Raw genomic sequence first — 21165 nt, 5'->3', positions numbered from 1 at the left:
ATGTTGGAAAGGCCTGGAGAAGTTAGCAGTCATTTCAAGCATGTTTCAAGAAAAGTATGAGTAGGATGACTAGAATTTCAGATTAAAAAAACTGGGACATCCCTGTTTTTTTGGTGGTTGGTAATGATAAAATTGAGAAACGAGTGCGTGATTAAGAAAAACTATTAGGTAAAAACCACTCATGACTAATGTAAGTCAGTATAGTCACATTTTGTTTGTGTTTTGGACATTTTTAAGCAGCTTTTCTGTATTTTACCAAAATAAATTACAATTTATGACTCTCTTTACTGTTGGCAGGTATCAAATTGGTCAAAAATAGGGCCACCTGGGGCATTTTTTGTATAAAATTGGGAGAAATTTGTGGTTTTGGATAAATCTACTGGGACAGGGGACACAGGGCTCAAAACTGGACTGTCTTAGGTAAATAGGGACATCTGGCCACCCTAAGTATGAGTAAATAGGATTCTTATCTTAGTAAAAATACAACATAGTGTAATAGTAGACTTGTTGGAATCTATCACTACTTGTTGATTGATTTACTGATATAGATTTATTGTCATTGTACAAAATACAGTGAAACTTTGACAGAGAAAATCTGTAGCAGTAAAAATGTATATATATAGACATATTCTCATGTCCATACCAATAAAAACATTAAATAAATAAATAGATTATAGCACTGAGTTCCTTCAGGCCTGGAGCATGTCCACTGCTCGTGGGTAGAAGCTGTTGCACAGCCTGTTTGTGCGTGTGAGGGGAGTTTGAAGCCTTCCTGAGGGGAGAGTGCAGAAGAAGCTGTTCCCAGAGTGTGTGTGGTCCTACAGAAAGTTGGAGGCCCGTGTGTGGAAATGTGAAATGTAGAGGGTGGCCAGGTTTGGGAGCGAGGAGCCCACCATCCTCTCAGCTGTTCTCACCACTCGCTGCAGGCCCTTCTTTTCAGCAGCTGTGCAGGTGCTGTATCATGACGTGCAGCACTACGTCAGAACACTTTCAATGGTACACTGGTAGAAGTTGGTCAGCAACTTCTTGGGAGAGCCCGTTCCAGCAGAGTGTTCGCAGAAATAAAACAGTCTCTGCTGGGCATGCTTTGTAATGCTGGTGGTGTTTAGGCTCCAGGTCCGGTCCTCACTGATCTGCAGATCAATATTACTAATGTTAAATCCTCTGTATCAAGGTACTTTTATGAATTAGCATTGTAGATAGATCTTTTAATCCTGTTCACATAAGTTGTACTTTTCACAGCATAAACATGGAGTGAAAGAGCTGTTAGCCTTCCTGCTTCACAGAAATTAAGTTGAGGATGCAGTTCCCAAGTCGACTGTCTATGCTCTTGATCTCTTTGCAAAGAACTGTGATTATCCAGTCTTGCCCATCCATTTATGCAAATGGTATTGCTATCATCGTACATTACAAATAAACCAACATTCTTCATATAACCACATTGTTTACATCATGTCAGATTTATGAATGAATTCACATTAGTACGGTTGTTTGCGACATCTTGAACAGCTTTGGACAGCGGTAGGAGCTCACAGGAAGCATGGCTGATCACTGATGTTTTCCAGAGAAATGGGAACCCAGTCCAATTTGGAAGCGTGTTCGGAGTATTGTCCCTGTGCCTATCCCAGGATGATTATCTAATGGGCTTAAACACAGAATAAAGCTAAGAGCCTTGTTGTTAGCGTTCCTCTCGGTGTAGGTGGTCCCGCCCACTGAGAGTAATAATAGGCCTCAGTAATAAGACCGGTTTAGAAGCTGAGTGTGGTGTTAGAAACAGCACTTAGTCGGACAATATTCTTCTGATGAGTAATCTGATGTAGAAGGGATCCCAGCTCGCGTGTCTTTAGTTGTTAGTAGACTGTGCGTAGACGAGAGTTGTCCGGGGCTGTCTTCAGAGATATTGAGTGCTTTCAAAATACGACCTCTCTCCGGAGGTTCATTTAGATTCTGGAGCTGACAGTTAGTCAATAAATTGTTATCTGGTGGTTAAGAGTAGTCGCACATGATGAGGCCTGTCTCTTCGCAGAGCACTTTTAGCACTAATAGATATCAGTCGCACAAGAAGACAATTCAAAATATAGTCAAATTCAAAGCAAATTAGACACTGGTTTAGTTCATTCTGTGACGTCAATCTAGCTCAGCAACTCTTCATATTTGTTTACAAAGATCTTCAAAAAACAGCTTGAGGGTAATGCAAGAAACTGGAGGCTTTGGGGTTACTTCTGCTAGTATTTCATAATCCTGTCTTGAAAAATACTCTATCAACTTATCGTTCAAACAATAAAACACGGAACAGTTTTTTGTGAGAGACTACATATTTATCGTAAGTACTTTTTCTGTGCTATTTTTGCTATTTTTCTGTGTTGCAGTCAGATTTCAGCTTCAGAAGGTTGAATAAATAACTTTTCTAGCTCATTATCGACACAAATGACTACTATAGTGATTCATTTTGCTATGTATGTATTAGGGATGTAACAATAACAGAAATATCATGACACTCTATCGTCACAGTTCTCACAATTACAAGTCTCTTTGCTTAAATTTAAGAGCAATGATGCAGCAATAGATAAATAAAATAATAAAAACAGAGCAAACTACATAGACCATGATCCTTTGCTCCGTTTTGGGGCAAACTACATGAAGAAATAACAGTTCTAAGCACTTTTAAATCTTAGTTCTTTGGATTAAGTCTTGTTAAGGCATTTTAAGTATGTAGTATGTACCTTTTCTGTGCTATTTATGCTATTTTTCTGTATTGCAGTAAGATTTCTGCTTTAGAAGGTTGAATAAATAACTTCTCTTACTCATTATAGACACATTTACTACTATAGTGCTTCATTTTGCTATGTATGTATGTATTGCAGCACTACTAGCACATGTTTCTTACTGATATTATGTATTTTTTTAAAGTTTTGTGGGATAATCCTGCTTTAAGATGATCGTGTCAGTGGCAGTTTCAGTATAATCGTTTATCATCTATCTTTTCTGAATCAATACATCACACTTCAGAATTTGTTATCGTGACAACCCTCGTAATTCACTGCATGTAATGTATTTCAGACTTGCGTTAAATCGTGTACGGGTGTGCAAAAAGCTGGCTCACTTCTTTGAAACCAGCTGTAGACTAAAGGCCCTGGTCAGCAAACACACACAGAGCTCATCCCATAAAAACTATGGCAGTAACCAAGAGCCACGTCCAGATCTGCACTGCACCACAGCACAGCCCCAGTACACACTAGTTACTGCGCTCACAGCCGGGCTTCACCAAGATCTGGCAATTACTAGATAGAGACACGCAGAGAGAAAATATCAAGTCGATATCATTGAGTCAGTACAAGTCGCCCACTCACTTTTAACTTGCTTCCTTTTACTTTTTACTTAGTGACTGAACATTATTAGCATTGCAGTATTTCATATCGTTTATTTAGTGAAACTCTTACTCACATATCTCTGCGTACAACTGCGGTATTATTAAGCAAAACACTTTACCCACATTGCCTAGTGTGAATGTGGTGTGCGTGTGAGTGTTTGAAGGGGCCGATGTCACAAATTGGCAGTCTCGCTTCTTATCTTTTTTATCACTGAGGCCATTGTATTCATAATGCGGGTGTCTTCTGACTTGAGATGGTGGTTATTTGTGAAGGCATCAATAAATACTTTGCTACTGGCCTAAACATTTGAAGATATGTGTTGTCTTGTATCAGGACAAGTCATTTTTATAGTTCAAAACTTTACTACGACTTTTATTGTCCCTGTCAACAAATATAGCAGCTAAGTATGCCCGATAATTTTTTTGTATTAAATGAATCAGTGTTTCCCAAACTTTTTTCTGAGGACCCATATTTTAAAAGTCACAAACATTCACAACCCCAAGTCAAAAGATATTCGTAAATCACAAAATAAAGGTGGATTTGACCATTATTGAACATTAGTGAGGATATTTTATTGTTGACTGAGTCTCTGAACAATTAGTATTACTCAAGTTTTAAACAATGAATAACAGTAATCGAAACAGCAATAAAAGGATTCATGAGTCGCCTATGTGGACATTAAATGTAGCCCATTTCTTTTTCTTTTCATTCAGTTGAACCAGCAATATTGGAACAAAATAGTCAATAAAATAATTAGATTAGAAATTATACAAAACATGTCTTAACATTTCAACATTTGTGATTAATGAGATAGGTGGGCCTGTCTGCATTTTTGTTGCACATTCCAGTCCAAGGCGCAGGAGGAGAGCGCAACACGCATATCAGACGTGTAGGCAGAACTGAGCTACATGCAGATCGTGAAAAGGCGACCCATAACAAATCTCTTGCATCCCACCAAAAGGTTGCGACCCAGTCTTCAGGAAAAAATTTAAATAAATTAAGACAGACATTGGACACATCACTAACATCATTATAATAAGGGGAAAAATAGCTGTACATTCACTAGTTATGAATCCAGTATTAATCCTCACTTTATGTCTTTGTGTGCTAGTCTGCCTTTTTACAAGATCTTTAAAACAAGCGGAAAGACCTGTAATCGAGAAGTGTGCTGCCGAGTGGCTCAAATTTCCACTTTCTCTGAGAATCTACATGAGCTCTTTCTTTGCAGGTTTTGAGTTCTGTGTCTCACCTCGTCTCTCTCTCTCCTCTTCCCCCACAGCGAGCCTCAGTCTGGGCCCGTGGGCATGGTTTTGGAGGGGAGCTCAGAGGCGCTGTGTCCCCCCCCATCACTGGAGCTGCGTCCGTCCTGCAACAAGACCCAGCCCTCGCCTCCCCTGGGGTGCAGCTCACAGCCCCACGACGGAGTGTTCTCGGAGGACAAGGAGCCCGTCAAGTACGGAGAGCTCATCGTATTAGGGTAAGCCTCTGACACAGGCCTGGAGAGAAAAAAGAAGAAGCCATTTTCAGTTCACTTAGTCAGTTCACTTTATTTTTTAAGTTTGTCCAAGTCTAAATGTGCACAGCGGGGGTGTAACAATATCCAATTCTCGCAGTATGGATTAACTTCATAATGTGATATTTTCTGCCCTGACAAGCCTTTAGTGCATTTACTGCCATTATAGAATTTCCAAAGAGATTGAGTTAAAAAATTTTAGTTACCACTGCAAAAAAAACAAAAACAAAAAAACAATGCATTTTAGTGCCAGGAGGTAATCACTGATGCTTTATAAATCCAAGGATTAGGACTACATGATTTTGGTGATTAGATGTGCGATATATGTTCAGAAAGTAGGATTATGCTCAGAGTGCATCTTGTAAACAACTTCTGGAGAGTTCATATTTATGGTGTCGTTACAATAACTGACAATAATCTCTAGGGATGTAACAATAACAGAAATATCGTGATTAGTAGCCCCCACAAAATATCGCAATAAATATCGTACCGTGAGATGTATATCGTGAAAATATCGTACAGAGAGATTTGGATATTGTTACATCCCTAATCATGAGCCCCTATCGCAATAAATATCGTACTGTAAGGTTCATACCGTGACGATATCATATTGTGAGACTTGGATATTGTTACACCCCTAATAATCTCACATCACTTGTTTGTTTGGATAAAGTGATCAAACAATACCAGCTAAGTAACTAAATCTAGATTAAGGTCTGGAGATGGGATCCCGGGTGCAGAGCTGTGGTCCTGTGAGGTTACAGGATTTAAGGTAATTTAATGCCTTTGAATTCCTGTTTTAGCAGCCTACGTTCTAAACCTACACATCTTTTTCCAAATTGGTTGCACCATTTCAGCGCAAAAATAAAAATCTAACAACAAGAATACACAGTGTATCCAAGTACAATAAACAGTGTGAGTAGAGGAATTTTTCAAGTGACTGGACAAATGTTCCCCGCACTACAAGATATTTGAGAAAAGTACAGCACTAAATGTTCTTCTTCTGGGCAGAATGCTCCTTCTCGCAACAAAAACCTAATTTGAGAACTGCTGCTCTCCAGAAATGTTTTCAGCCACTTAACAATAGAAACATCTGAAAACAAGCAGTTTAAGACTAAATGTACCGCTACTTAGATACACTGCATTTAAGTCCTTATATACAAAATAGTAATGCTTAAAGGGCTCATATTACACTATTTTCTGATCTATGTTCTAATGTTTAACACACAAATCCTGCATATTTAGGCTCTTTTTCACCTTGTTCTGTCATATTGTAATACAGAAGTCCATTTTTTGAGCTTTGGAGATGTAGACAGACTTATAATGAAGGGTTATTCAAACATGAATGAAATAAACACAACACCGGGTATGTTTTTGAGGAGGTACCAGCATTACAACATGACTTAAAACAAATAGACTAAAGCTCATTTTAATTCTGTAGTATTTTGAGTCCTGTTTAATTTCTCCGAAACTTGGAAATATGTGTGTCATGAGATGAACTAAAAAGATGAAGAGACATAAATCCTCTTTCATATCCACTTAATTCGTCTTAACCAATCTACTACTATAGTCAAGGGAAAATGTGACGTTCTATAATGAGGGCGATCAAAGTTAGCCAGGCTGGCGCCACCTAGTGCCTCCGTTTAATTTAATTTCTCTCCAGCGACTAGGTCAGGAATCTGAATACACTAGACAGTTTGCAAAAACCCGGAGGTGTGAGTTCAGGCACCAGCCAATCAGCGAAGAGCCATACATTCTGTGTTGGCAACGATTCCCAAGATTGAGGATTTAAAGCCGGAACAAAGAAAATGTTTGGTGAATTTTATCAAGGGGAAAGATGTTATTGCCCTTCTTCCTACGGGATTTGGGAAAAGCTTAATATACATATGTTACAACCAAATAGCAGTGATTGGTTGAATGGAAAAAAGTACCTGCCTACCATCACGCAAACAAATTCTAACGCTGCGAGGTCTGATGAATCAGGCTAGATCAAAGTACCAAGAGTGTTACGAATTAGGATGTCACATTATAGGACATATATAGGTTTAGATTCACAATCATTCACAAGTTTATAACATTTAATCTAAAGCTCAGATGAGTCAATTTTGTGTAATATAAGAGCTTAAAATGCGGAACTAGAGTTTACCTTACATGACATTTTAATACAACCCAAGCCAAAGAGACAAAGCACTTCATTTGTTTCGCTCACGCACAGGAAGCTCCACATATTTGCATGTACAGCGACTTAACCCCTGACACTGCTCTAAACGTATTATTACATCATGTTTTGTGGAGATGAAACATGGCGTGACTATATATTTTCTAGTTATTTGGGTGGCATTCTCTTATTTGACTGAACCTAGAATGATGGATGCATACCTACAAACTCATAAACAAATGCAGTTCGTCAGAGCTTACGCAAATGGATGTTCTGGCCAAGCCCCATTGACGTTAGTTAACAATGACACTGCTTTGTAGAAGGAGCTCGAACCAAATTTTGTGTAGCCCACAAAGGTCGTATTCAAAATAGGAGCGCAACAATCAAATCAGCATTCCAATGGGCACTGTTTTGTAATCCAAAACTTTCTCACACTATTTAAACTATTTAGTTGGGCTGCTCAACATATATGAGTCATATTATAATTATGATTATTTGAACCAGTTATATATGTCAAAAGTTATCCTGTAGAGCAAGGATAATCTTATCAATTATTCATCTTTTGTCTTTTAATAATACAGATTTTTGTAATTGTTATCAGGATTAAAGGGCCTACAGTATATTACACTATTTTCTGATCTGTTGTAATGTTATTTACCTGGATTTATGTTTTGTTTTTCACACACCAACCCTGCATATTTAAATCGAGTTTGGCTCTCAAACAGAAAACACTCTGCTCCACCTTGTGATGTCATGTTATAATATAGAAAGGGCTCCATTGTGTTTTTAAACTCCATATATGGTACCAGCTCAAAAGTTTTAGAACACCCAAATTTTTCCAGTTATTTTTTGCAATTCAAGTCCTGCAAGTCCAATGAAGAGCTTGAAACGGTACAAAGGTAAGAACTGAACAGCCAGAGGTAAAAAAAAAAAAAGATCAAGATAAAAGATACAAAACACAAGTCCAAGCTCTGCCAAAACTACCTCAGGAAAAAAGAACAAGATGGTGAGGTTGAAAACATGGAGCATCCAGCACAGTCTCCAGACTCCACACAAACCCCTTTGAGCTGGTTTGGGATGAACTGGACAGAAGAGTGAAAGCCAAGCAACCTACAAGTGCCACACATTTATGGGAACTTCTGCAACAGACTTGGGAAGAAGTTTCTGAAGAATATTTGAGTTCTGTTGTAAAAAGAACGAGCCACGAGTGTGTTCAGCTGTTGTATCTGCCAAAGGTGGACACTTTCATCTAACCCTAACACTTATCAGTTGGATGAGTTCAGTCCTGGAGTTATCAATCTCTACTGAACTAAAGGTAAATCGTACCTAATAACTTGAAAACAAATTTGAACAGAACATTTTGAGCCTGGAGATGTAGACAGACTAATAAACCAGGATTACTCAGACATGGGCGAATGAAACAAAACACAACTATAATATGTTTTTAAGGAGGTAACAACATTACAACATGACTTAAAGCTCACAAGAGTCAATTTTGCATAATATAGGACCTTTAAAATTTAATTAATTGCACTGCCAAACTATAGAACCCGGGAGGGACATGCTGTTTTCTCACTGATTTCTTCCTTTCTTCTTACTTAAAACTGGTCTGATGATGTTGATGCATGTTTACAAATGTATTTATATAGTATTTATAATGTTACTTATAATATTGTTTCATTCAATTGGGTCCTAAAAATGTTTTGACCCTTTTTACCCAAACAGACATGTAACAGAAAGAAAAAAAATAGGTCACCGAATTTAAATGGGACACATTATGGAAAAACTCCCACTGCTCTGTGCTTCAGACTAGTCCCTAAAATAAAAACATGCTGAATTAAAGTCTGGTGCTACGTTAAAATAGCACTACGAAGAAGAGGGCCAGCAGGTGAGGAGCAGTTCCGCCGCAAATATAGTGTAATATGTCTTCTTTAAAGGACACAGTTGCCTAAACACTGATCAATAATACAAACCTATCATGACACAGGCAAATGCAGAGCTGAGCATACACTGGGGAGCGCTGCAGAGTGGATGTGTTCGCGTCTATCACAGATTCGCTTATTGACCCGAGGCTGAGTGATGAGGAGGGCTTCATGTGATTACAGGATGGACTGGGGGAGGGGCCACCTACCGCAGCACCCACAATAACACCCACAATAACACCCACAGCACCCATCCATCCAGGCTCCCGCTGTGACCTGGTGGATAACAGAAGAGACAGACAGGGTTCTCATGGTCATAGAAATTTGTAAATTCAATGAAAGTTTTGGAAAATCATGGAGTTTTAGTATCTCTTTCAGGCAACTACAGCGTTCTCTTAAGTTATCATTAGGCTATTATGATTATTTCCAAACGTATGCGCCGACAATAAATGCACTGACAGTATTTGAATGTTAAAAAACTATAATACCAAACCATAAGGTGAGTGGAAATGGTTAACAATTCATACTTAGACCTAAAAGTATGATCAATTCTATACATGTAGGTCCCGTAAAATCATGGAAAATTCACTTCAGATCATGAAAAATTTGTGGAAAAGTTTTGAAATTTCGTCACCCTGAACAAAATATAATATAATTAACACTTACAGGAATTAGGTCTTGCATTTTCAAAGCTATATTGTCCAGACATTGCATTACTGCGTAAGTAATTTTTTGGCCAAATTTTGTTTTTCGTCTCATTCAGCTTCTTGGACTGTGAGAAAGATTTTTTACAAAAACACAAATCACCAATATTATCTTCAATATAGGCAGTTTTTCTTTCTATTATCCTGAAAGCCTTAAAATTACTGATGAAATTATGCTGTGTGGCTATTAGATCATTTTATTTTGAATTACAAAGAGCTACAAGTGTGATGCACAATGAAATAAAACCAGGAGAACTACCATTTGTTTATTTGTATACTCATCATCTGTGTTTAAGGGGCAACTATCTTTCCATGTGGTGTATTTACAGGCGTAGTAATGGCTTATATTATGGTCAGAACATTGCTGGTTAACAATAAATTCTCCACAAATACTGAGCAGAAAGAAAACTATTATTTATCAGTTTTGAAATATTGAACAGCATGGTTATTTCTGGGGTAGAGGCTTAAAACTGCTAATTTTTATTCTTGCAATATGATGATAGTGAAGTTACCCAGGTATAACAGTCACATGTAAATAGTCCATATGGTTTGATGTAAAATGTCTGACGAATGCAAATGAAAGCTCATTATGTAAAATGAGTTTGGGATTAAATGCGTTTTTTCTTCTCACTACTCTTTTGGGCAATTTTTGTTTTTACGACCACAGTGATGTCAATATGGATGTTATTATGTTCCACTGTAAAAGAACGTAAAATGACATGTCTATTAATAATCTGTATACTTTTTATAGATCGTCTTGTAATATTAAATTGTGTCTTGGTGTTTTTCAGGCACAATGGGTCTCTGTCCAATGGAGACAAGGGTCGCAGGAGAAGTCGTCTGGCCCTTTACAAGAGACCCAAAGCCAATGGAGTCAAACCGGACGTTATTCACAATGTCTCCACTCCCTTGGTGTCAAAGGTACGCCTCAAAACAACTACTGTACATCACAAAAAGAGATCAGAAATAGTTAGCATTTCTAGATGTAACATACCAAAAAACTATGCTGATTATTTATTTAATTTACTGTATACGTATTGTGAAAAGGGCTGAGTATTAGGGATGTGATCTCCAAATCTCTGGGTACGATGTTTTCAGGATATGCATCTCACAGTGTGATATTTATTACAATATTTTGGTGTGGCAAACATAATTCTAGATAGGACACTTTTTTGCTTTTAAAATACCTTGACAAGATTTTGGTGCGAATTGTTACTGTCACAATCTGAAGAATTCAAGTAAAAAACGTATTTCTTCATGTTGTCTGTGCTGAAATGAATCATGGGATATGTAGTTTGCTATGTTTAGTAGCTGTTCCTACTAAAGAACAATGCATTTAAGCAAAGGAACTTATAATTCGATATATTATGACAGCTCTCGATATTACTGTGAGACTTCTGACGATACGATATCACGATATTTCAGGTATTGTTACGTCTCTACTGGGTATCATTAAGAAATTGCTGATACGATACATACCTTGATACATAGGCCACAATACGATACATATCTTGATAAAGTGAACTTTCAATTTGGTACGATATATTTCAAATCGATTTGATATGGTTCAATAAAAAATAATGTCTAAATGATGGCTGTGATACTAAAGGTCTTTGTTAAACCACTTCTTGTGCAAATTTAATATGAAACACAAACATTTTAATCATCAAAACAGTGAAAATGTCAAAAGTGTTGCATAAATGAGTTTCAAGCAACAAAACTGCAGCGTTGTAACAAAATTATTTAGTAAAATATACCAAAAAAATAATCTTGGCGATATATCGATACAGCAGCCCATGATATCGATACTGTATCATCACATTAAACAATACGATATATCGAAATTTCTATATTTTTGCACACCCCTAATTGTATTGTTATTTAATTAAAGGTACAGTATGTAACTTCTATGTTTTAGAGTCTGCCACCAACTTGTTTCCATGGAGATAACATTGCACTGGCATGTTTCACAATATGGCATCAAACATTTTTCTCAGTCGTGCTTTTATTATCCACAAATCCCTTTTATTCTTACTATGAGCAGGGTCGCCTCTCCACAGATCTGACTTTTACTTGGCTGACCGCGAAACCTGCTTGTCTCTGTGCAGATAGATAATTTAAATGCCATAGTGTGGAACATTGTAAGAAATGCAAGTACATCTCAGTGGACACAAACAGAAGGCGGGTCCAAATTTTAAAAACTATAACAATTTTTTTTGTGTGATATATTGCTTAAGTAATATAGACGATAAATAATAAAAAATGAAACTAATTCATGCTGTAAATCTATATATTGTTAAAAAAAATATGAGCTGCAATAAATAAACAGCAGAATGAAACACTTTAATACTTAGTTTGCATCTGTAATGAGTCACAGAGGTTATTAATTTAACCTTCTACTGCTCAGATCTTATCGTATAATCAAAAAATGCCCCAACATTTCCCTGTAGTAAAACGAAAAAGTACATGTGATAAATACTGACCCCAGAAATCTTCTTCCAGCTTTCATATACTGAAGTGGATGTAGTAATTATCATGACAGGCCTATATATAGTGCCCCTTTAAGTCGTAATAGAATCCTGAAGCTAGTTTATTAATAACTCAGCTCTTTAGTTTTTCCTGTCAATCTTAATTTAATCATCGCTGTCTGCCCAGTAACAATGTGTCACTTTAACAGCTACTGGCATAGAAGAGAGAAGCATATTTTACCAAATGAATCACAGATATGTTTGGCAGCACCTTTAATTTACTAAACATTGCTTCATATTGTAAAAAATGCCACCCTGACTTGCTTTTCTAGCATTGCCAGATGGTTGTTTGCAGCGCACCATCTGGCAAAGCTCGGCGAGAAAGCAGTTGGAAATGTCCGGCTCTTTCAGATGAATAGTACTGCGAGTCCACTAATGTATTTTGTACTTCGAAACATCAGAGGAACCCCAGTGTTATATTTACACCGTGCAATCAAGCTGCAATTTGAATGGACACAATTTACAAATCACAAAGGCTGTTATTTTTAGTGCCATAATTTCCTCCACAAACAAGAAAATATTCTAATTCGGTCTAAAAACTGCTAATCCTCTAGTTTAGACTGGTGCAACATGTTCTGAAATGTGATTCTTGTATTAGTTTGTCTGTTCATATTCCAGTCTTTTAAAAATGTTTGTTTGAAAAGAATCAGAATAGTAAAGGGCCCATATTACACTGTTTACTAAACTATCTATGCTATAATATTGTTTCCTCATCACAAACACACCTGAAGTTGTGTTTTGTTTCATTCACACACGTTTAAGGCAGTGGCGGAGTTACCAATTTGGGGGCCCTAGGTGAACTTGAGTTTGGAGCCCTCTCTACAATGCACCGTTTTGTTTTGTTTTTAATATATTTACAGTTATCATTCACTATAACACGGTTCACCTTTCACAGTCTCACTGTTTCATGGATTTTTTTTTTTTTTTTTTATTTTTTTGTGCAATTTTGAATGCTATTTTTACAGCGTATGAACATGTGTTGTGTTCCTCCCCCTGCATCCTGATTGGCTAAGGGACTCCAGACCATTGTCAATCAATCTCCTCTGTGCCGTGTCTCCTGTACAGTACAAAATGCATTCAGCTTCTCAAATCTACATAAATGTTCAATCACTGGCAGTGCGATTCTGAAGTACTTTATGTTTGCAAGTTTTCACTCCGACAAAACCCACAATGTCGACGAAATGTTCTGCACCGACAAAGTCTCCTGTGGACTTCTGGACATGCTAAAGGAAGATAGAAGTTACGCAGCTGTTATGACGGAATGAATTAATCTTCGGTTCGTTACATAAAGAAGGATAAAAATAGCACCAGGACGACAGCAGCAATAAGTTTTAAAAAGGATGCAAAAAGGATTGTAACTGTCCTGTCTGAGAAAAGTGTATAAAGTGTGTGGTGAGGGGTTTTACAGCCTTAAAACAGATATAACTGTAAAAAAATTAAGCAGAGTACTTCGCGGATTTCGCTTATTGTGGGTTATTTTTAGAACGTTACCCCTGCGATAAACGAGGGACCACTGTATTGTCTGTTTTTCCCCATTGTTCTTGAGATTTGCACATTTCTATATGTTTCTGTAAACTTGTCTTATTAGTTCGGTAGCCTGCTAGATAACCAGAACTGGAAGTAGTTGTATTTTTTTGCTAGTACAGTCACATTTTTGTTTACATCCATTACATTACATATGATTATTATACATTTTTCTTATGATTATTGTTTAAAAGTAAACTACTCTCATTTAATGTCATATTGAGAGAAATTAAATTGCTCTGAGGCCTTGGGCATTAGTGGCACTGAGGGCAATTGGTTGGGGGCCCTAGGCAGGCGTCTAATTTTTCCTAATGGTAGTACTGCCTCTGGTTTAACACACAATACAGGAAGTGCGCCATTGTGTTTTTAAACTCCACACACCTTCACTAGAATCATTTGGATAATTTACTTCAGGAATTGCTTGTCTATACTTAACTAAAGGTAAAAGGAGCTGTTACATTGAAAGCTACCACTACATGACATCACAAGGTGGAACAGAGCAGTTTGAGCTTTGGAGATGTGGACAGAGGAATAATAAAGGATTACTCAAATGTTTGAACAAAACAAAACACAATCCAGTCGAGTTAAGATGACTTGAATTAAGAAAGTTTATCACAATTTGAGTAAATTTCACTTGAAACGTAAAATTATCTGCCAGTGGGGTAAGACTTTTTGTACTTAAAATATGAAAATACATCTTGCAATGCTTAAAATAAGAAAAACAACAACTTTTTGCATTTAAAATAAGAAACAAAATAGAATGTTGCTTGAATTGAAAAACACACTTATTCCATTGGTAGATAATTATACTTATCAAGTTGAATCGACTCAAATAAAGTAAAATCTTCTTCATTTAAGTCATTTTAACTTACCTGGATATTGTGTTTTTCCAGTGCAGGTCTGTTTTTGAGGAGGTAACAGAATTCTAACATGACTAAAAGCTCACAAGAATCAATTTTGTGTAATATAGAACCTTTCAGATTGTTCATCTATAAACTAACATTAGCTAGATGATTCGATATGTACAAAGCAGTCATCCCTACACTACTGCTGATACAACCTTAATCCATTTTCACTGTCGATGGAGATGAATTAGCCCTAAGCTTTCTGTGTCCTCTGTCTCCTTGCCATGTGACCTGCTGCATGTATTTTCATGTGTTTTCTCCCTGGACAGGCACTCAGCAACAAAAGCCAGCACAGCATCTCCTATACGCTGTCACGAAGTCACTCCGTCATCGTGGAGTACACCCATGACACCAACACGGACATGTTTCAGGTCAGTGTCCAGGTGCACGCACTAAAAAGTAGCACTACTCAGATTTAAAGGTTAAGAAGAATAGGCTGGGGGGCTGAAGAGGGGGGAGAAAAAAAAATGCCTTTAAAATTATGCTTTAAGATTGTGATAAATAGTAAAAGATGATGAAAGGAAATAATGCTGGTGAAAATAATATTAGTTAAGGATAATCAATAAAAATGTTTATGACAAATGGGGGGGAAAAACTAAGAAGAGAGCAAGAGAAAAGGAATTTAAATTATAAATTGGCCAAAATATAAATATAAGGGGGCCTAGCAGTGTGGTTATGCTGCACTACCAGAGTACTTTTGTTTTATTTAATTAAATTTGTGTCAGTGTGTGTGTTTGTTGTGGGTGTTGCTCTATGTTTTTGTGTTTTGTTTTTATGTTGATTATTGTATTTTGTTAAATGTTATATTTAACAAAAAAATAGGATAGGTTTGTATTATGGAGTGAACATAACACTAAGAATGGTACAGCAATGTCAAATGGACTTAAAGCTCCACTGTGTAACATGTCAAGCCTGTGGAGGGGCAAGAGAGGCAGTAATAAGCAGTATAAATACACAGTAACAGCCATTTTAGTGCATTTACTGGTATGAATGTTACACAGTGGGGCATTAAAGGTGCATTGCATTGCGTTTCTGGTGGATATCCCTTCAAATCTTTTCTCCATGGAGGTGTTCTTGCTTTGTCTGAAATGTTTCACGGTGTGGCATTAAACCTTTCAATTTTCATGGAAAACTAAACCAGACCAAGTTACAGGTCAGACATGTGGAGAGGCGACTCTGTTCACAGTCAGAATGGCCTGTTTTTCTAGGAATTTCTGAGCTATAAAACCACTTGTAATTAAATGCAAAGTAGAGCTGTTTAATGTCATACTATAGAACATTCCAGGCAGAGCAATGACATATCCATAGAAACATCAGGTGACAGATCCTCAAATAAAAAGTTACACAGCAGGTGCACCTTTAACATTTGTGAAGCACTTTGGTTTTCTTTGTGTTTTGATTGATTGATTTGATTGATTCATGTTGCACAAAACTATAAGGCCATCTAGAGACATCAGACCCCCGTCAATGATAGTTCTTCTACTGTAAGAATGCGAGTTTTTCAGGGTATTTTGTTGCAATAAAAACACCTCTGATTGAATAAATGTAAGATAGGAAGGTTTAATGCCATATAGCGAAACATTTTAGGACAGACCTGGGCATTGTACAGCTCCAAAGCCACATACAGCCCTTTGATTGACTCTGACCGGCCCGTTTAAGCTCATTTGGAATTACAAAAAAAAAAAAAAATTCAAATTTTTACCTCATGCATGGACTAAAGCTGCATTGCTTTTATTTTAGAGGTGTTTTTAATTGAATTTTTTTATAAGGCAGCCTCACTTTTTCATTGCTTAGTCATAATATAAACTCAATACAAGTCACCAGTGTATCAAAACAATGCCATTTACTGCTTTTTATAAAGAAATACAATTAATATTATGCAGAATTGAGTTAAGCATTTTGACCAGGCCCTCTGTTTCTCATGTGGCCCCATGGAAAAAGTAATTGCCCACCCCTGTTCTAGGCAAAACAATAACATCCCCAAGCCATAAGCGACCCCTTCTCCAGAAAAACTACTCAGTGTACCTTTAACCTTACAATGGCCAAAATCTGGTGACGAATAATGACTTGTAATGGCAGCTTGTTGTGCCGAGTGCTGTGTCAGGAGTTCGCGCTGAGGGCCAGTATGAGCCAGCCCTCTCCACGGGGCCTCTACAGGAGGGAATGAGTCACAAATGTCTGGGAACATCAACAGGAGATGCACAGAGGCCAGACCCAGCAGGCACCATCCACCTCCTGGACTCCTACTCGCTCCCTGAAGTCAAACAGAGATGTCAGCGAGTCCACTGCTGTAGAAGATAGAGCTTCTTCTGTACAGTGTACTTGAGATTTGATTAGTCATGACATTCATCTCTGTCCGCACAATATTTCACGCTCACAGCAGCCATCTACAGCTGTTCTAGCCATGATGTGTAACACCTCAGAAACATAAATACTAGAATAAAATTAAATTCAGCTACTCAATACATAAACATTCAGTGTTGACAAGAATTCTACACTAACTGCTTTTGCTTTTGGCATGTATGTGCCTGATAAAACTGTATCAAATTTCAGTTTGTTCCATAATGTGGGCTAGTTTAAGCTCCCACAATGGTCTAATTTAAATTTACCCATATAAAAAATTAAATGGCAAACACTGCTGTTGTGTGGAGGTCTATTAGTAGGTAATGGATGATTACATAAAAGGTCATAACACAATAGTGATGTTTACTCTTCTGTTATTAATAATGAAATGAGTAATACATCATTTTCCTGGCACTAGTCCTATGTTCATTTCTATATAGTCTGTTATTAAAGGTGCATGGTTTGTGTCTCTGCAGATTGGCCGGTCCACCGAGAGCATGATCGACTTTGTGGTGACAGACACAGCAGGCAGTGGGAGTGGCCAGGGAGGAGGGGGCGGAGCTGCGGGGGAAGGAGGCAACGGCGGCCAATCTGCACAGAGCACCATCTCCCGCTACGCCTGCAGGATCATGTGTGAGCGCAGCGCCCCCTACACAGCACGCATCTACGCCGCAGGATTCGACTCTTCCAAGAACATCTTCCTTGGGGTGAGTTTGCTCCTCACTGATGACCCGGTCACCATGGAAACACGTGCCAGGACAGCAGGGACGCCCACGGGTGACATCATATCCATCAGGGCATGTGACCAGGCTCATGAGTGTGAGAGCATCTGAGCGCTGACAAATCACTCAGATCAACTAGCAGCACTTGCAGCAGGAGGACTAGTGCTCTAAACGTTTGTACAAATATGTGTGTATGTGTATTTAAGAGAAAGCAAGAATACATGTAAGGTGGTCCTATAGCACTTCCTCTCTGACTCCTGAAATAAATCTGTTGGTATTCCGATCTTTCTAAGAAAGGCTCTGTTGAGTATTTCCAGTATATGCGTGCTCATGAACAGGCACACTGTATATGCCATTCACATGAACATAGTCTTAATTTAATATTATACTGACAGTAACACTGTCACTAACAGAAGCTTACGCTTGTAGATATTAAACAGACGTAAACATATTATTCAGGTCAAAAATAAAGAGGTGGAAACGAGCCACACTAATGTAACAGTAAGGACTTCTGCTTGGTTCATCAGGTACAAATACAGAGAGGTGAGTCTTGATAAGTACCTTATCTTATTCTCTATCATTAACCTTCATGAGTGGTCTGTGGAGACACAGAGGCAGGCGGGGGCGGACTAAAACGTGACGCACAGATGCACTGAGCCGTGTGCAGCTCGTGGCAGTATGACTTCATCCCATGCAACATTCATCAGAAGAGCCCAAAACCAGGCCAGCAGTCAGAGATCATCAGGCCCGCTCACTCGGCACACTGCACACACATGCGCTAAGCGCTCTTACATAACTGCTCGCCCACTGTGTATATTTACTTATATGAAGAAAATAGCAACTATTCTATAGCTACTCATATTTATAAGCTATAATTAGGCTCTGTTATTGCCTCATCATACTATGAGCTGAGAAAGACATTAAACTGATTTACACAACAGAGCAGTCATTAGAATATTCCATACTTTTTGTATCGCACTATACATGCTGAAAAGCCATAGTCACACTGACTTGAAAACTTAAATTCAGACAATAGAATTTGCCATCAAAAATCATATATGGAGCCTGATTCATTATAAATATCGTAATGTATATTTGCGTTATATGCTTAGAGTTTACTCAAAATACAAAATGGTGTGCATCGGAAGCTTGACTTATTCCCTTGCTTTTTGTTGACAGCTCATGTATGTAGATAACCCACTGTTCCCATAAGCACCTCTGCTGCATCAGTGTGTTTAAACCTGTAGTCATCCTGCACTGCTCTAAAAATAGAGCCACAGAAAAGCCACGTTTGCTCTTTCTGTCAGCAGCCACCTCCGACAACACCCCCCCTCCTCCCCCCTCTCTCCCTTCCTCTCTCCTCCTCTCTCCTCATCTCTCCTCATCTCTCCTGCTCTACCCCCCCCCCCGCCCCTCTCTTTCTCCTCCCCCCCTCCCATCATCTCGTCTCCTCTGTCCTCTTAGCGCTCACCTCTTCTCATGTTTCCCAGGAGCGTGCAGCCAAGTGGAGGACCTCAGACGGGCTGATGGACGGCCTAACCACTAACGGGGTCCTGGTGATGCACCCGGCGGGAGAGTTTGTGTCCGAGCCGTCTCCAGGAGTGTGGAGGGAGATCTCTGTGTGTGGGAACGTCTTTGCCCTGAGGGAAACCCGCTCGGCCCAGCAGAGGGGCAAACTGGTGAGAAAAGTAATAAAAGAAGCATTCATATTACCATATCACTACACACAAGCAGACTCTGTGAACCTCGTGTGACTCTTTGACCTCTCAGCCTCTGTATGAAGTATATTAAATCAAAGAAAAAAATCTGTTAAAATATTCAGTTATTCAAATCAGGCTTATGACAAACTACATGTGAAGGCCTGACTCTTAATTTCAATAAGACATCAGTATAAATGTTTGGCTCATCTTTTTAATTTGTGCTTTTGGAATTTGTAACTCTGGGATGCTGCTGAAATCTGGATTTCCTTTGGGATGCAGTATTAATTTTAAACTCTAATTTATCCTCTTAAATAAATACAGACCATGCAAATGATGATTGCATCCTCTGATGTATAGCACCATCAAGTGGTGGTTGGAAGAAAATGAAGAGGGAACAATAAGCCAAGTTCACAGCTGTTTTAGAAAAGATTTGATGTAAATTTGATTATAATAGTAAAAAGAAACAAATTTAGATTTTGACACTGAGGCTGAGCTCTGTGCCACCTGTCTGATACTCATGTGTGTCCTCAGGTTGAGAATGAGTCCAACACCCTGCAGGACGGCTCTCTTATCGACCTGTGTGGGGCCACCCTGCTGTGGAGGACCCCCGCGGGCCTGCGTCACACTCCCACCCTCAAACAGCTGGAGTCCCTGCGACAGGAGCTCAACGCTGCACGCCCGCAGTGTCCCGTGGGCTTCAACACCCTGGCCTTCCCCAGCCTCGCCCAGCGGGAGATCGTGGACAAGAAGCAGCCTTGGGTCTACATGAACTGCGGCCACGTGCACGGCTATCACAACTGGGGCTACCGTAAGGAGAAGGGCCCGGCCGGTCCTGGGGGCACGGCTCCGCCCAGTACCGGGGAGAGGGAGTGCCCCATGTGCAGGAGGGTGGGGCCGTACGTGCCCCTGTGGCTGGGCTGTGAAGGAGGGCTGTATCTGGATGCGGGACCCCCCACTCATGCCTTCTGCCCCTGTGGTCATGTGTGCTCTGAAAAGACTGTGATGGGGTGGAGTCAGATCCCCCTGCCCCACGGCACCCACGCCTTCCACGCCGCCTGTCCCTTCTGTGGCACCTGGCTCACCGGAGAGCAGGGCCACGTCAAACTCATCTTCCAGGGCCCCGTCGACTAAGAGAGCGCCCCCTGGAGGACACCAGACCAGCAGGACTGAACTGGAATGAACAGAGAAACAAGCCACTGACTGACTGTGACATGCAATAGTAGATGCCAAGGCTTCACATGAGTTATGACGTGTATGGAGAGAATGTAAATAAACGTGTTGAAATGAACAGACCTTGGCTCTTACTTACACATAAACAATTTTCTCTCCTGTTTGGTTTTATTCTACATGTAAAACACACCAGAGCATTTGAATAGGACAAATAATGAGACCAGTGTGCTGCTATACAACTGTAACTTGATGGAAAGGGTTAAAATTTGATAGATTAAAGGATCATTTGTCACATATTTTAGTTACATGAGCTTTGTAGTCACTTATCAATAGTCAATATTATTTCTAGCCACTTAAATTATTTGGTTTGGCACAGATAATTTATACTGTATTTTACAATAAATAAAAGGCATGAATCAGAACTCAATCTCATTTTTAAACTGATCTTGTCATAATTAATTGTCAGATTTTTATTTAACATTTTCTACCTTTAAGACGCTCAAAGCGCTTTACATTAAGGAACTATTCACCCATTCACATGCACATTCATACACCAGCGTACCTAGACATTGGGAGTGAGGTGGATTAAGTGTTTTACCCAAGGA

The 21165-nt window shown here is 38.9% G+C and overlaps 1 protein-coding gene across 3 annotated transcripts in view; it reads left to right on the top strand.

The window, feature by feature from the left end:
• The window catches only part of peli3 (pellino E3 ubiquitin protein ligase family member 3), a 28544-nt gene extending 7710 nt beyond the window's left edge, over positions 1-20834 (top strand). For 2 of the 3 annotated variants that reach the window (XM_055156378.1, XM_055156380.1), the window contains 6 exons: positions 4651-4848; positions 10460-10589; positions 14895-14996; positions 17445-17675; positions 19181-19378; positions 19922-20834. In XM_055156378.1, the coding sequence (XP_055012353.1) occupies positions 4651-4848; positions 10460-10589; positions 14895-14996; positions 17445-17675; positions 19181-19378; positions 19922-20521 (1459 nt within the window). In that variant the 3' untranslated portion in view covers positions 20522-20834. The remainder of the gene's footprint in view (positions 1-4650; positions 4849-10459; positions 10590-14894; positions 14997-17444; positions 17676-19180; positions 19379-19921) is intronic. The other variant, XM_055156379.1, reaches the window with a different exon arrangement.
• The last annotated feature ends 331 nt before the right edge of the window (positions 20835-21165 follow it).

The sequence above is a fragment of the Boleophthalmus pectinirostris genome, unplaced genomic scaffold (genome assembly GCF_026225935.1).
Source record: "Boleophthalmus pectinirostris isolate CB_2022bp ecotype Guang Dong unplaced genomic scaffold, ASM2622593v1 HiC_scaffold_20, whole genome shotgun sequence".
NCBI lineage: Eukaryota > Metazoa > Chordata > Actinopteri > Gobiiformes > Gobiidae > Boleophthalmus > Boleophthalmus pectinirostris.
Note: the sequence above shows the minus strand (reverse complement) of the source record. Positions and strands in the feature narration are given on the sequence as shown.